The sequence below is a fragment of the Manis pentadactyla genome, chromosome 4 (genome assembly GCF_030020395.1).
Source record: "Manis pentadactyla isolate mManPen7 chromosome 4, mManPen7.hap1, whole genome shotgun sequence".
Taxonomy (NCBI): Eukaryota; Metazoa; Chordata; class Mammalia; order Pholidota; family Manidae; genus Manis; species Manis pentadactyla.
This window is the reverse complement of record NC_080022.1, coordinates 55,399,947-55,417,072: the sequence shown is the minus strand read 5'-3', so window position 1 is coordinate 55,417,072 and position 17,126 is coordinate 55,399,947. Positions and strand designations below refer to the sequence as shown.

The 17,126-nt window shown below is 37.9% G+C and overlaps 1 protein-coding gene across 9 annotated transcripts in view; it reads right to left on the bottom strand.

Annotated features, from left to right (window-relative positions):
- SGIP1 (SH3GL interacting endocytic adaptor 1) overlaps positions 1–17,126 on the bottom strand; it is a 190,060-nt gene that overhangs the window by 57,121 nt on the left and 115,813 nt on the right. For 6 of the 9 annotated variants that reach the window (XM_057500292.1, XM_057500293.1, XM_057500294.1 and 3 more), the window contains 5 exons: positions 15,135–15,159; positions 14,132–14,183; positions 12,735–12,820; positions 9,386–9,478; positions 6,760–6,834 (listed from right to left, as the gene is read on the bottom strand). In XM_057500292.1, coding sequence (XP_057356275.1) covers positions 6,760–6,834; positions 9,386–9,478; positions 12,735–12,820; positions 14,132–14,183; positions 15,135–15,159 — 331 coding nt within the window. Of the gene's footprint in view, positions 1–4,136; positions 4,638–6,759; positions 6,835–9,385; positions 9,479–12,734; positions 12,821–14,131; positions 14,184–15,134; positions 15,160–17,126 lie in introns of all 9 variants that reach the window. The other 3 variants (XM_057500290.1, XM_057500291.1, XM_057500298.1) reach the window with 1 other exon arrangement.

Sequence of the window (17,126 nt, the reverse complement as noted above, 5' to 3'; positions counted from 1 at the left end):
CTTTTCCTCACTTTCTCCTAGGTGAATTGATTTAACAGATTTGTTGTGCAGCTAGAAAGCTACTAAAGGAGTGTTAAAAAGCAAAATCCTGCTTGACAGAACCCTGAGGTTCAGCAGAAGATATGCAGGACATGAGAGGTATTTTCACAACTGAACTAAGGCTTCACATGAGTTCATGAAATTACACAGTTGTTTGGTATTATAAGAGTGTAGACGGCTATTATTTGTATATTTCTATCATCGTTCTTCCATCTTGAATTATACTTTCATTTCCCCTTCAGGCAGTGTTTATTCCAAAGCACAATGCTGGAAAATAATTGGACATCACTGATTAAGTTTTAACTTTAAAAATCACCTGCACATTATATGAGTTTTGTGAGTTCAGAAAAGCTGGCAGCCATTGATAGGCTCTCAATCCACCTGCTGCTTTAACCAGAAGTTCCATCATGATTTCTTTTGTAACCTCTGGAAACCACCCAACCAGAGCTTCAACTTTCATCTGTGTGTGTGGGTTTGTGGACGGGGTTGGGCAGCAGAGCAGCTGGGGAGACACGGTAAATGGAATCCAACAGATCTGGGGTCAAGTCCTAGCTCTGCTATGTTTAGCTTCATGACTGCGGCCAAATTCCATCTTTGAGCTTCCATGTCCTTATCTGTAAAATGAGGTGAATATGCCATGATGTTGTCAGGAGAACCAAATGAATGAAAAGATATGCTCTTTGAAAAATGTAAAGAATCAAACTGCCTTTCTCAAATTATGCTTCTTAGAATACAACTACGCCATTTCATTGAAGAAAGTATTAAATATATGTGGGAAGAGTACATACTAGGTTTCTCTTTTGGTGACCAGGAAATCATTTCAAGCCCTAAAACAGTCCTGTCCAACAGATTCAACCTCTGGTAGGTCAAACTCATCTGCTTATAAATATGTGTGTATAACATCTTTTAAAATTGCTTTAGTTTCTCAAGTTGGGAAATGTTGCACCGATCATGCTATCTTTACTAACAACTCTCTTTCCCAGACCCCCAAATGTGCTGCATGCCAATAAAACTCTTTCTCTCTCCCATCCCCTGGCACACAACCCACCAGGCAGAAGAGAGAGCCTTCATCTGCATCCCAATAATGCGACATTCTGGCCAAACTAGGTATTTATAATTTTTTACCATAAGGAAATTAAAGTTCTTGAATTCCTAACTTTCAACTGTTTCAGCAGCAGGTAACTTTTCTCGTCAGTGTGACAGTCACCTTACTGTGTGTGAAATTTAAAAAGTGAGTATAATGGCATCTGGTTAAAGATACTTTGAGAAGTACAGGAAAAGTTAGTCTTATCAGGCTGCACGTTATAAAAGCAGGTTTGAAGAGCACTGCTAATCTTTAAAACATGAGGCCACATCCTATTGTTTTAATCCTGAATTTACATTTCTGCCAGTCTATTCCATCAATAAAATATTAAGCAGCAAATAAACTGGGACTTAATTAAGGAGATAATGGTGCAAAGTTTTACTTATTCATGAGCTTCATTGGCCCAGTTCAATCTTCCACTTAGAAATTCAATCCTTTAATACTAGTAAAGTACAGGGTTTTTTTCCAGCTCAATTATTGAGAATCGATAGTTTTTACTGGCAACATTTAAAAATAATTTCAAATAAGGGTATGGACACTAAATTTTAAAACAACAAAATTCTCAAAGATTCTAGAAAGAAAGCCAGAGCTCCTCTTTTCACTCATTAGGTCAGTCGGTAGTCAATTCAATTAAACGAACATCTCTCAGAGCCTTGCGGCAGGTGGTGGAGGAAATAGATGAAGAGCAAAGCTGCCCTGTCCCTCCCTCCCTCCACTAAAGGTGTTTACTGAGGAGGGCATAGTGACCCACCCCTGGAGGAAGGGGTTTTTTCCTTGAGAAGTCCTTTCAGAAAACCAAGAGCCTGTCTGGAAAGAAAGCCAGAGAAGACAATGTAAATGCATTCCTCTTTGACGATGAATGGCCAGCTTCTTGGCATCTGAGGTCTGAACTGAAGGCTTTCCCTAGGGCTCCTTTATTACCTTTATAGAAAAGGACCCTTATATCCCAAAAAAGATTTAAAAAGGCAAATGGGGCTGGAGGTGGGTGCCCCAAGCCTCTACAATTATAGAGGAGCACTGAGGAGTAGGTTTTGAGGAAAGACTTTGTGATCTCGTTGATGACACCGCGCAGTATAGGTGGGTGTCAGTGGCCAATTAAGTTTGGGGTATTTTGTAACTAAACCTTACAAAAGTGCCTGAATAGCATAATGGTTAAGAACACAGGCTTGGATCAGACAGATCTGAGTATGAATCTCAAGTCTATCACCTCTAGCTGTGTAAACTTGGGCAAATTACTTGACATCTCTGAGCCTCAGTTTTCCCATTTGTAAAATGGGGAAGATAAGAGCATTTACCACATGTAAAGATGAAATGCTGGTATCCAGGAGAACTATAGCTATTGTTACTACTGGCAAGATAAAGGCCCTCAGAAGTTCTATAGTAAGGAAACCTGCTGATTTTGTTTTAATACATTGTTTCTCAAATATATTTTGAATATCGAATAGTTTTCCTTTTCTGGTGGAGGAGAGTACATGGGGTACAGGTAATGATATGAAACACTGATTTTTGTGTGGTACAGGTGAATTTCTTTCCTTGATCAGCTTGGTTGCTCTCATTTTAAAGCACAGAGGGCTTTTCAAACACAGAACAAGCACTTGAAAGACACTCCATTGAGAGAAGCAGCAGTGACAACTATTAGAATAGAGGCAAACGTCTTTCCTTTCTGTGTCTTACTAGACCTAAATAACTTAAAACTCGGTCACCTCCTTCAGAGTAAATGGAAAACAAGTAGCACATGGCACCCTCGGGAAGGTGCCTAAACTGACCCCACTGGCACTGGACGAAGGGCCCAGGAGAGGCTTGCCAGATAAATGTGACCAGTAGAATAAATGATATGGAGGAACATACCTTAGAAAAATCTTGATCTTTCTTGGGTATGCATGGCGGGTATTCCCACCCTTTCATGATTAGAGAACATGATGTTTCAAATAAGGACAACCAGAAAATCAGATTCAATGTCAACATTTGCATACAGAGTCCCAAAATGTATATTTCAGATAGACTTTTCCATCGCCTATCACAGTACTTCGAGTTGGGTTCATAGACTGATGAGTGTGTCAGAATGAAATCAGAGAATAATTTGTCTTCAGTGGCGGCTTGATTAGGTTAGAGATGCAGTAAGGCATCTTCTTTTGGCCATCTCCTTAAATCTCCTTTCCAAACCCTAACCTTACTTTTTTCCTAAAGTGAGCTAGAGGGGTTAACATGGTTCTCCCCCAACAAAGAAAGAAAGAAAAAAGAAAAAATGTTTAAAGTAGGAGATCTACAGAAACCATGGCCCTTGGAGAAAAAAAACAGCACAAACTTTCACTTACAATATGAGTAAGGTCTGAGACTCTAAAGTGTAACATGGTGACTACAACTTTGTATTGTACAGTTGATAACACTGTACTGTATAAATGAAATTTGCTAAGAGAATAAACTTTAATGTTCTCACTCCTCCTTCCCAAATAAAGGTATGGATGTTAATTGACTTGATGGGGGAATCCTTTCACAATGTATTCGTGTATCAAATCATCAATCATATTGTATGTACAATTTAGAGGTCTTAAAATTTTATTTGTCATTTATACCTCAATAAAGCAGGAAACAGAACAAAACAAGCTAAAGAACTAGGGGGGTTGTGGCAGCATATAACAAGGCAATCAGACATTTAAAATGAAATTCACTGGCTGTGAAATCTGTCTTTCTAGAAATTTTCTGACTTCCAAACAATGACTTTGCAGCTTTCTTTAAAAAAAAAGAATGCATACTTCCTAATGGTAGGGTGAAAGGCAGGGCACTTCTCTAAGGGCTGGGAGTGCAGGGCAGAACACAAATCCACAGATTTGCACTATGACTGCAAACGTTTGATGGACTAGGACATGCCATGGGGCCACAGGACACCCAGACCACAGGAGGGATGGCTGAAGCTCTAAAGCCAACTTCCCAGCGGGAGGAGGGTGTTGCTCACACTGCAGCAGCCATGGCCATTCCCAGTCACATGAAGTACACTCAAAACCATAAGACATACCACTGGTGGTCCCTGTACCACTGCCCGAGCCAGGTCCAGGGGATGAAACTACAGTCCTGTAGGTGGGTGGTGGTGGGGGAGGTGGAGTTGCTCTCTGTCCCAACCCAAAATCTTTAGGAGATGAGATTGTTTCTAAGTAATCATCTTTAATGAAGGTCTGCTCAGCGATTTTCTTCTTGACTTCTTCTAAATTGAGTGGTGACGGTGCATTGCGAAGAGGACCCGGGGTCCCTGGGGGGCCTGGGGGGCCTGGAGGGCCCAGGGTTCCCGGAGCCGGGGAGTCGGCTGCGTTGTCTGATGTGGCTGGTGGGGACACCACCATTTCCCTTGGAGTCAACTCTGGAGTAGCATGTTCCGGGGATGTATCAGAAAAATGAACCCACTTTTCTTCAGCATTAACAGCAACAGACTTGGGGGACAACACTGGGCCAAAAATGCTGTCCAAGTCATTGATTGATGGTAGTTTTTCAATTTTGACCTCTGTGGCTGACTGGTCATTTCCTGTGGTTAAAGTAGTTGATTTTAAACTTCAATTGGCTTCATTAGTATTATTTGTATGGGGGGTGAGAAGGGTAAGACAAAGCATAGAAAATAGCTCGCCTTGTGAGGTGCCTCAGTGGGCATATCTCATGATATAAAACTATCTTGATCTGAGCTAAAGGGGAAGATAGACTTGCCTGCATCTCACAATGTGAGCATCATCTTCTTATGCTAGTATTTACCCTTTTGCAGGGTGACCCCAGTTAGTTACTTTAACCATCACTGGAAGACCTGGGCATGTTATTGCCCTCAAACACTGCTCACAAGAGTGCAAAGTGTGGTCATTTTAAGAAGGCAGTGTTAGGGTCACAGAGAAGTGTGGGTTCTGGAACTGCAAATGCTAAAAGGAAGTTTGGAAAATCTTGCCTGTGATAGACATACAGCGCAATAGGAAAAGAACAGATAGCTAAATATCGCCCTTATATTTGCTATTGTCTACTCTACCATGTTAAATGAAAATTTTTGGTGAAACTAATTATAATATGTTAGTTAAAAAAAACATAATTAGCTGTACTTCCTCTGTCTTAAATATATCATGAACATGGTACAAAAATTATTTTTAAAGGGTTGTCCCCACATTTATATTTACATACACACATGCACACACACACAATTCACACATAGATTATTGAGAAGACATTCACTAATTAGAACTCTTACATATATATACCTATTTAATATGGAAGAAAATTATAAAAAATGATTTATAGTTTCTTTTCTTCTCAAGTCTGACTCATTAACATTGTAGGCATGACTGTAATATACATTTGAAGTCATGACACAGGAAAGCCTCTATTTTGGTTAAACTTTGCATCAGTTATTCTTTTTAATTCTTATCAGTAATAAGAGACAAAAACTAAAAATTATCTTCTACAGCTTGGCAGGAAATATTTGGTAACAACTGCAATGTGAGGAAATATAATTTTTTTAAACTAAGATTATGCTGATTAGAAATTTTTACCTAAATAGTTACAAGGCTTGGGCAGAAGCCACCTTACTTTTAAATAATCCTTTGGCTGCAAGAACAGGCTTTGTACTTTCATATTTCACATTTGAAAAGAGTTAACCTTCAAGGCTCCAAGGCTACAGATAAATGGGATAGCAGTTTGCCTGGCCCACAATATTTTAAATTTTGTCACTGGTAGATTTATTTATATCTAACATATTTATGGAAATACAAGGGGCCAAGATGATTTGAACTTGTAAACACCTTTACCTATGACACTCTGGATAACTCTCTGTCAGGTATGAGTCAATATAAATTTCACAAATGGCTATGTCTTGCATTTGCTCTTGTTGATAAATAACCCATTCTGTAGCAATCAAACTCACCAGGCTGCATAAATAGCAGAGGATGAAGCTGCAATAGAATTCCAAAGGTGGTAAAGAACCATATTCTAAGGGCCTAGACACATAAAATGACTACTGCTGCTTTTGACTTGCCTGCCCAATAAGACGAGTTAGATTATAAATTGTATGGATACACAGTATTGGTTTTAATAGATGGCAAAGATGTGCCTTAGAAATTATCTGTCTAAAGGTGTGCAGCATTTCCTTGCCATATTACATCATCTTTACACATCTCTTTGCCACAGGATAATAAATGCTTTAATGATTACTGAGAAGAAAGTCCCCACCACCCAAGCTTACTCATATGCTACACATCCTGGGAACCATTTTATGTCTTGGTATACTAGACAGTTTTAATTCTAGAAAAAAATGGGTCTGTTCTTGAAAATATATGAATTGTACCTTAAGGCTTTGAGTTCGTATATCATTAAAATGAGATCCAATGAAGTAAATGTCAATTAAACGATGACTTCTGATATTGAGATTTTTTTCTTTCATTTCACAAATGAGGCCCTCATTCAACAAAATTATAGAGAGGAAAAATTAGTTGAGAAAATGAGCTTCCTTGTGAAACCTGGGAGTGCTTATTTTAAAGGAAGTCTGCATCATATATTGTAATGGAAGTAAAACTAAATGCAAACATGTTTATGTTTAGTCTAGCCTACCCCTTCTGACACATCTGGGCCACTGCTGATTGTCACATCCTCCCAGAACAGGACAAACTAAAGCTTACCTGGTCCAACTGTTAAAGGGGAGCCTGTTCGGGGTGGGGTGGCTGGTACATTTTTTGGAGGCAGTGGTGGAGGAGCTGCAAAGAGATGAGAAGCCAAACATCATTATTTTCTCTCTAAATTGCATAATACTCTGTAGAAAAGCAGGATTGGGGTTTTCATTCAGATTCCTGCAATCAGAAGTGGAATTACCATCAATGGTCTAAAATTATTTTAAGTTTGAAGTTAAGGGACTGAAGCAACTGCCATTCATATTCTTCCAGTTTGTGCTAATTTTTCAAAAGAATGTCAGATAATATAATAATAATATTATCATTTTATTCATTCACTCCTTTATTTGATGAACCTCAAGTGCCACCTAAGTCCTATACCCAAGTACCAGGAGCTCTGGACACAGCACTAAAGAAAAGAGGCCTCTGCCCTTAAGGAATTTATGACTGAATGACTGAATATCACATTAACAGATAATTTAATCCAGGGTGTGATCAAGGATAGGAGAGCAGCTTGGGTGGGGGTTCACATAAGGGTTTTTTAATACAATCAGTATATTATTGCTGATTAAATCTGGGAAGATTTCTTATAGTTAGATGTCTTAAATTTTCATGTACTTTTGAAAAGTCTGAAGTAATATGATTTGGGTCAAGGAAGAATGAACAGATTCCTTTGCTAAAAATTATGGCTAAAAAACCTCCCCTGAGATAGAAAATGTATTTTGGCCCCAACCTGGAGATGCACCCTTCTGAATTGGCTTTGTATTTTGGTGGACGAAGTTAGGAATTACTGATTCAACAGGTGAATTGTTTTTCTAATTCTTTCTTTAAATGTATGTTTTCTTGTGCCTGATTATATTTGGTAGATGCAAAGAGGCCACATTCATCTCATAAACCAGCCCCAAGTTCTTTTGTGAATCTGACTGTGGTCCAATCAGCCTAACAGCAGAGTGGGTCAGCTGAGCATTGGCTGGAAAGAAAGAGCCCCTTTTTGTCATTCTTCTGCAACCTGACTTCATTTACTTATTTTTAGAGAGTGTCCTGTCCTTCCACACAACAGGTATGACTAAACAGCCTTCATTCTAAAGGCCAGGAATATGTGGGGCTTAATCTCCGTTAGGTACTTCTGAAAACTACACTTCAAATGGATCATATTTTCCCATAGAATTTGAAAGTCAGCCAGGGACTCTGTTTCTGATTAAGGATCTCTGCAAAAATTGAGAACCTAATCAATACAATATCATAAAAACATAAAATACCAGAAAAAGATAAAATACCAGGAAAGTCCAATACTTAAAATAGTAAACTTATGCTGTAACCACGAAATGATCAGAATTATACAAGTCAATTATCCAACAGCCTCTGCTCAGCACATAAAACTCATAAAAATCTAAAATGTCAACAGTTGAACTTAAAATCAATATATCTTCTACATAAATCTTTCATTTGTGTACTTTCCTGGCATTTAGGAAGGGTTTTCTAGGAATAATCTGGATAGCTTAGCTCTCTAAAGAAAGTTTTTCTATGAAGTTAGGGATTTTTCCACTGGCTTCATTTCCCAAATAGAGTAACATTTAAAATCATACTTCTGGGGTTCAAATCCTTTCAAAACACATCTTTGAAAGTTTAGAAATTTAAAAACAGTTGTCGATGCTATTCTCCTATCCTGTTTTATGAGGGAAATATTCTTGGAAAGACTAGATCACATGGCTTTATGGCAATATTCCCAAGAAATAATTTCTTCGGCCTTTAATTAGGAATCTGTACGGTTAATTCAGATGATTATTTTTAGGTTTCAAAGAGCAGAGCCCTGGGGATATCAAATTGGAAAAAGTATAATTATATGAGCCTCATGGAGTGAATATACCCTCTGCATCCCCTCTCTACCACCAAATACTTTTGTCTGAGATCCAATCTGCCTCCCGTGGGCATTTTAAGGAGCTTTCCACGTGCACATCTGCTATGGGGTGCCTACTGAAAGGGGAGCTCAGTACATCTATCACAGAGGTGGCTTGACTGAGTGAGCAACCCATTCTGTCCGTATAGCTCCACCCACCGGAGGTGAGGGGCTGTTCAGGAGGAAGTGCAGGTGTGGAGAGCCTGAGGGAGCAAGCAGGTCTGATGGCCCTGCTTTGAGATAAATTTGCCTGGATCTGTTGTGTCAGCTTCTCTCTGCCATACAGCAGCATTTCTCTTCCTTTCCAATGATCACCCTTTTGTCTCAATGCATCCTTTCTATGCTATGTCGCCTCGGTTGTTCTGTGGAACTAGCAGAGACCTTACGTGACTGCTGACCTCTGTGCTGTGTGGTAGCCCAGCGCCTGGATCACGGTGGGTTCTTTAGCTCACCTGTTTCTCCCTCTTACATATGAATATTGAATGAATAAAGGAGGATGAGGGTTGTCAGAAGAGGTTATGATGCAAAGTTAATAATTTTACTTTATTGTATTGTTTCTGCTTCAACAAACTGTCCCAGGCCCCTTTAATGCTAAAGCTGATTAGAATAACATCTCTTCATAATGTTCTGCAGTCCAAATGTTGCTTACGTAGACTTTCTAAGAGTTGCCTAATTTCACTATGCAGGCAGACAGTAAAATGAGTCACTTATTTTTCTAGACCAAGCAGACACATAACTTACTTCCAGTGGGAAAAGGCCTTGTTAACTTTGGCGACTCGATGCTTGTGTTAATTGGTTGGCCTGAACCCCATATCTCAGGCTGATCTAAAAGAACTGGAAACATAAAGAGAAAATTTCCCAGGGTGAGTTCAAAAATGAAATGTCCTTGGATTTTAGAACTTAAAATTTCAATTTAAAGTTGAGTTTCACAAAATTATCTCCCTCTTGCCTTGGCACTGACAAATTAATTTAGGAATGTACTGCTCCTCCATCTTTTCAAGGAAAGGATGGAAATAGGAGTGGTGTGTGTGTGTGTGTGTGTGTGTGTGTGTGTGTGATGGTGGTCATGTGGTGTCTGTGTGTGCACATATAGTTAAATAAAAACTTTTAAAAGACAGTGTATTTTCTTATTGGTTGGTCACTTAAAGACATTCTAAATTTCAGTACTGGCTCTTTTTCTGGCACGCATTTGAAAATTCAGGCATTAATCCCATGGACATTTGTTTTAAATTGGTTTATTTAAAATTTGCTGTGAATATGCTTCAAAAGCAAAAATGCTTGTGTTCTGTAGAGTGGTTCACATCTTTAAAACTTTTACAGTGTCTTTAACTAAACCTTTTACAGCATCATAAAGAGAAATTAAATTATTTTTAAAGTATTCGGTGAATATCTTAGAGAACCAGAAAAATAAACAAGTACTTAGACATCTAAACAAAATCAGGGCAATTAGGTATTGGACCTGAAATCACTGAAACTAACATTTCTTCTATTTCTTTTGTCTCCTCTTTCTGATTTTTTTATTGCTATGGTAACAACATAAATAACTAGCCCTTCTCAGCACCTATCATGAACAAGAATGTGTGCAAGTACTGTTCCTAATTCGTTATGTTGTATAAACAGGCTGAGAAGTGGATGTGGATGTGAATCTAGCCTCTACACTTCCTGTAGGACCTCAGACAAGTCAGTTAACATCTGAGTTTCCCTTCTTTCAGTGTAGAGATAATAAGAGGAATTTCAGAAGTCACTAAAAGAATTAAAGAAGGTAATATGTATTGATATAATATATATAAAATTATACATAAAACACTTATCACGAAGTCAATAGCTATTACTATATATTTTAATTCTCATAACACCACCCTTTGTTTAATATTAGTACCATTTTCACAAGAAGAAACAAAGATTAGAATGACTAAATAACATGCCCAAGAATTTACATGGTGAAAATAGAGGAATTAAGATCTGATCTCAGGCATGCACACCAAAATACATATTTTTTTCCCCAGGTTTTTAAATTAGTGATAGAAGAGTTAATCAAAAGAAGTGAGAGCAAGTAGCTATGAAAGGTAAGTGTGGAGACTGGAAGAGCTAGTGTGCTTGGTTCAAATGTTGGGACTTTACAGGACTTCAGGGGCTGAAACCATTTGAAGAACAGTCAAGCCAGGCTCACTGACACACCCAGCTGTGAGCTCTCCATCACACACCCACAGATGGGCTGGGCTCTGTTTTGTTTTGACATGAAAGAAAGCATTCTCCAAAGATGTGAAACAGAAATTTTGTGTGTGTGTGTGTGAATTTGATGTGGGACACCACCTTCATTTTTAAGAGCTGTTTTCTATTTTGTATATCCGATTTCCATACAGTTATGGAATTCTTTTAACAGGTAGATTCAGATGCAATAAATCAAATCCCACCTTAAGTCAGTAAACAATTTTGTCATTAAACAAGCTGAGACAACTGCTAGGCTCATCATACGGCCAGCTTTACTCAAGGACGCCAAGTTGTAGACACTTAAATCACTAAAGGAGTATTTAAGGATGTTCCTTATTCATTTTCCTGAGTATATCATTGAAAAATGTTCAGATGTGGCCACCTGCTAGCTGTCTACCAGCATCCATTCTCCACTTCTTCTACAGTTAAGAGTTTTTAGTTGGCCCTAGGGCACTAAATCCTTTCTAAAGGGCTCTGGTTGGAAGTGATGTGTGTCTCTTCCAGAATTTGCTCTCCCAAGAATTGGCACTGTGTTTCCCTGGGCCTCCCCAGCAACTCTTTCTTCTGTCTGGGAGATGACGGATGCTGGAGCAGCCCCCTTAGAGACACAGGCCACAAGTGGAGGAGAGCACAGCCACCCTACCAGTCCTATATTATTTACTTTGAGACCATGAATATGAAATAGAAATAAAATCATATCTTGTTTAATTGATTCAACTTTGAAGCCTCTTTGTTCCTGTAGTTTAGCCTACTCATTACGCTTTCAAGTCTTGTCCTTAACACTTAAATCTAATTTCCTTCACTAACAGGTCCTAGAAAAATAACATTTTATTATATATGTACCATAGTGCTCTTAAATCAAATGATTTTTATAAAACCATTCCATATTACCAAACACAGCTATTGGAGATGTATGCATTAGACATAAATACATTTCCAGAATAGATTAGATCCCTTCTATAAATAGTTTCATTTATGCCAGCAAAGTATACATTATTTACAGCCATCCAAAAAGGATGGTTCATTTTAAAAAGTTAAATATTTAACTCCAGGAATACATATTTAATAAGTAAACCCAACAATAATGGCTGAAATGACATTTTCCCCACAAAATTTTATTTCTAAGTTGCTAAATGATTCAAGGTCATTCCTGGGTCTTGAGTCTGCAAATGAGGTCTGTTTGTGAGCCATCTAACTGACACCTCCATTGATGAGATGGAAAAGAGAGTAAATGTGGTCAGAGACAAGAAGGTATCTTACGGTGGGTTCTGCATCCCACCCTTTTCTAACACACACAATTAGTCATAACAGCCTAATTCCTCAAATACCTCACCTCTCTGTGGCATCTTACTACACTGATGGACAGTGACTGCAATGGGGCATGGCGGGGGGACTCAATAATATGGGCAAATGTAGTAACCACATTGTTTTTCATGTGAAACCTTCATAAGTGTATATCAATGATACCTTAATTTAAAAAAGTAAAAAAAAAATGTGGTCAGAGAAGTTAGGTCACAATGATAGTGACTGTGACAGGGAGTTTGGGGGTCTGGCTGCACAGCGATGGTTGGTTGAGTCACAGAGCACTTCCACCCTGACCAAAGATTTGTATGGATTCACAATGATTCTTAACCTCTTTTGAGGAGTAAACTTGTTAGCTATCAGATATTTCTGGAACTAAAGTTTCAAATGTTAAAATACTAGATGTTTGCAAACTAAACCTCTGTGCTGATAGCCCACCTAGATCAGAACTTTTCATTCATTCACATGAGGATCTGATATATTTTTAAAATATGCCTCAAAACACATATATTTACTCTAGTTGAGTCATACTTTAGTGAAAAGAAAAATAAATCTACAGATATACACATTTTCCTACCTTCTGTCTTCTGTTCATCAAAAGTTGATTCTAATGGTGGGCCAAAGAGAGGGGCCAGGGCCACAGTGTCGTCCAGAGGTTTTTTGCTAAGTCATACACATTAAAGCAAGACATGGATAAAGGGAATATTAATGCTAAAAAAGAAATACAAGCCTTCAGATATACTTCATAGTCAGGTAGCTGTATGTCTGTGCACTTGTGTATATATATGCATGGACAAAAGCTCCCTAGGACTAGGAAATTCATGTAAGGAAGTCAAATGTAATATGGAGAAGAGAATTGGTAGGAGATAGGACCCTTGGTTCTCAACAGGGGACCAAAGTTGCTGGTCCAACAGAATGAAGTTGAAAGAGAAACTCTTTCAAAACATCGTGATTCTCTCTGCCAAGGGGAGATAATATGAGACATAACAGTTTATTGCAAAGCACCTTATTATCTTAAGATCTCAAAAACCATGTGTGTTTGTCTTCCCTGTATCTCTGCATTGTAGTTAATATAGTTTATGATTAGTAAAAGGCTTACAGAGGTTAGGTGATAAGCCACTCAGAAAGTTTGTTTGAATAAAAAATTAGGTCTACCAGCTCCTCGTTTCCACCCTCTGCATCCCACCCTTCTCTAACACACACAATTAGTTTTAACAGCCTAATCCCTCAAATACCTCACCTCTCAGAGAAGAATAATATTGAGATATCGGGGGAAAGTTAGTAAGTTAATAATAGTAAAGGAATAAACTACACTCTTATCCTTTCTCCTAATTATGCTTAAACTGGTTCTTAATGAAAGACTGCACAATTTCTCCATTTCTTCTCTAGACCTGATTCCCCTCACTGGTCCTAATGAGCTCTACGTGTGTGTGGTGGTAAGAGGAGGCAAGGAGAGGGGAGGGGCTAGAGGAAGAGGGAAAGTGAAAAGGATCCAGCTTTTAAGCAGAAATAGCACTCTTTGGGGAAAATAATGCCCATTTGTACAATATTTACTTAGCCTAAAGAATACACAGTGTAAAATCAATGCTTTGTCAAAAACAAAAAGACAAAACAGAAGATTCTTTTGGTGGAATGTGGCAGATGGAAATTGTATCCAACTAAGTAGGCAATGTAATCATATATCAGATCAGCATTCCAGACACCGAAAAAGACCTCTTTTTAAGGAGGCCTTTAGCCCTCCATTAGTGGGGTGTCCACCTGCACAATATGTTGGACAGTTACCTTAGATGACTACAGGGTACTTCAAGTACCCAACAGCCTAGGAGATATGACATATTTGAACCAATCTATGGACTTACACATATGAACAGACCTTTTATTCATAGGAGCTGTGATTTTAGTTCAAAAGGGATTGCATAATTGTTAACAGTGTTTGATACCTTGCATGAAACAACTAATATCTTCCATGCTCACCTCACAAGTTCTGGAGTTGGTGTGGAGCGCCTGGGTCTCGCCACTTCTTCACCTGATGCACAGGACAAAGCAACATTTTAGGCATATTTTTACCATTCCTTTCTAATATGTCTTAGGAGCTATGTTTGGAAACACTTAGGGATTTAAGTCCCATCAATAAGCAACTCAACATGAAAATTTTGCAAAACAAACCTTCTACCCTTGGCAATGCAATAGCCACATTTTAGGCATATGTAGTAGAATTTTCTCTAGCATTTGTAAAACCTAATTAACCAAGGGATAACCATGATAAGCTGTCAAATACAAGATCCATCTACTGCAGAGTTTTGTGGGTTAGCATACCACTCTTTGAATGTCTGCTGCTTTGATCAGTTCTGCTTCCCCATTACCATAAAAGACTACTAAGCCAGGCCATATGTACCTAGTACATGAATCCAGCATTTGCTGCTTGTTCTTTTCTTGTAATGCCAAGAAAATGTTACATCTTTAACTAGGAACCATGAATTTAGAATTCCCTAGAAGGTGCTTTATGCAGCAGAAGAAACTCATGACCTATATATTATAACCAAATCATACCAATGTGGTTGACTAAAACTTTCATATTGAATAACACAAGAATGGGTAAGTTGCATCTACCTTCAGTTCCTTCTGCCCTCCTTCTCTCACACCCCCATCAACAAATACATGTTTGATGAAATTCATTTCAGAAGTCAAATGGCACAGCAAGAGTTGACAAATATAGGAAGAAAATAACAATGCTTTCCCCAAAACGTATTCATTTTCAGAATTTAAACATTGATCATTTGGAACCCACTGAGCCCCTTTATCATTACAAGATTTCTTTGCTGTAAAAGTAAAACATTTGTAAACCTTAAAAATCAAGCCCAAGAGTATATAATTCAAATGTACACATAAATATACACATATATATGCTCTAATATCCAAGGAACTATTCCTTCTTTTAAATCACACTCTATTTTTCTGGTAGCTAAGATATACTTACTGGATAAGTTCCTTTTAATTGCACCCTAGAATTAGAAATAGACACTATAAGGTTTAAGACCACATATGTAATGTACAATATGTATATTTCTGTATTACAATTAAACTGAATTTAAAGAAATGCAGATGGGGAAAATGATATTTTTCTCAGAATTGTATTTAAGTTGGAAATTATAGACACACACATATAAATAAATTTTTCATTTTACTCAAAGGGTATAGAGAGGAAGGGAGGGTAAATCATAAGTCTTCCAAACTAGAAAATCCCCTTACCTGGGTAGATTTGGCAAATTAAAGTAAATATTAAACAGTCTATTAAAAAAAAATAAAATTCTGAGGTCTAGCAGACAAGAAGGTAAATCTAAGTTTAACATATATTTGATGTTTGGAAATTATAGAATGTATCAGGAGTGCCATCTGCTCTTATCAGGGTGGGGGCGGTCCATAAACTCTTAGCAGAAATAGTCATTAGTTTACTAACGCATTTAAAAAAAACATATGTGGTAAATGTTAAAGGGAAGGAACACTTGGAGGCTTTGCCACTAAATGGGCTGTTTTATTCAGGGAGCCAGGGAATTCCATTCTCTCCACCTGCTCTCCCCACGCCAACTTCTTCCACTTGCCTTCCAAGGGGCCCACAGCCCACCAATTAGGATTCATTCCTTTAGGTCAAGGCAATGTGATACTATCGGAATGCAGACAGCCCTGGCAGGAATAATCTGAGATTATTTTTAGTTTTAGTATGCTCTAGCAGAAACTTATTTCAGTAACAGAAGGTTTGATTAGATAAAACATTTTGATTTAAAACTGCTGTGAAAGGTTCTAGCAGGGTGGTCCCAATAAAGTAGGCACTAGAAAGGGTGGCCGCATGGGGTGGGGCCTGCATTAGGAGAATGGCAGGGGCAGAGCGGGGGCTGGGGAAAGGGGAAATATAAGATAGTATTTCAAAGGTTATTACCATGAGTTTGGTGGGTGATCATGAAATGCACTTCTTTCTACTTTCCTACTTTGGTGAAGTTTCAACCTGGTGTCACAAATATGTTTTCTTCTCTTAAATGATAACATTAACAACTCAAGACAAGATGTAGTGCCCGTGTAACAGACCTATACATTTCTTACCCTCTTTCCTAACAATTTATCAGAATTTTCTGTTTCATTTTGGACTCATTTATGAGAGAGGAGTGGTTTGAACCTCAGAAAGGATATGCTAGATGTTTTCGGGTGGGTGTGAAATTATATTTTCTGGCTTGTTTTGCCTAATAATGCAGTCTGTGTGTATGTGTCATATAGAGAACTATTATATTATTACTCAATCAAAAAATTATTTATCTGAATAAACATTTTAAATTAATTTGTTTATTAAGTTAATACATGCTTATTTAAATGAACAAATAAACATTTAAAATAAATACAGTCGTTTAAATCAGCTACAGTTGTTATGGAAGTTTGGATTCAGGTTGGTTTTTAGAAAATAAGACTCTATAGACAAAAATAATAAGAGAACTAATTGTTTAAACGGAGTTAAAATATTTCTCTAGGTTATGGAGCCTGAGAGAGTCATATTTTTATTAATAAGGTCTGAAGGAAAAGACAGGGATTCTAGTTCCAGGGAGTCAATCACAAGGTTGATATTGATGCAATAGGACCCAGCTGGGATTGTGAGGCCTGAAATGCAGTAGTTATCCAGGGACCCCAGAGGCTGTGTTGAAGACCTTTAGGTCTCTCTGAATTACCCCTTTTATTAAAGCTATAATACTCATGAAACCAAGAAAGGTACCAAGATTCTTTCGTGTTTATTGATTCCCAGTTTATCAATTCATTCAATAGATGTTTACTATTAGGAAGTATTAAATGAGAGGGCCCCATGACATTTTTATTAAATATTTTTCACGAATGAACAATCACCAGGTAAGTGCAAGCAGGACGTGGAAGAAATATGCAAGAAAACTTTGTTGTTTAGAAATTAGGAGGAAAAAAAGGTATCAGTTTAGAA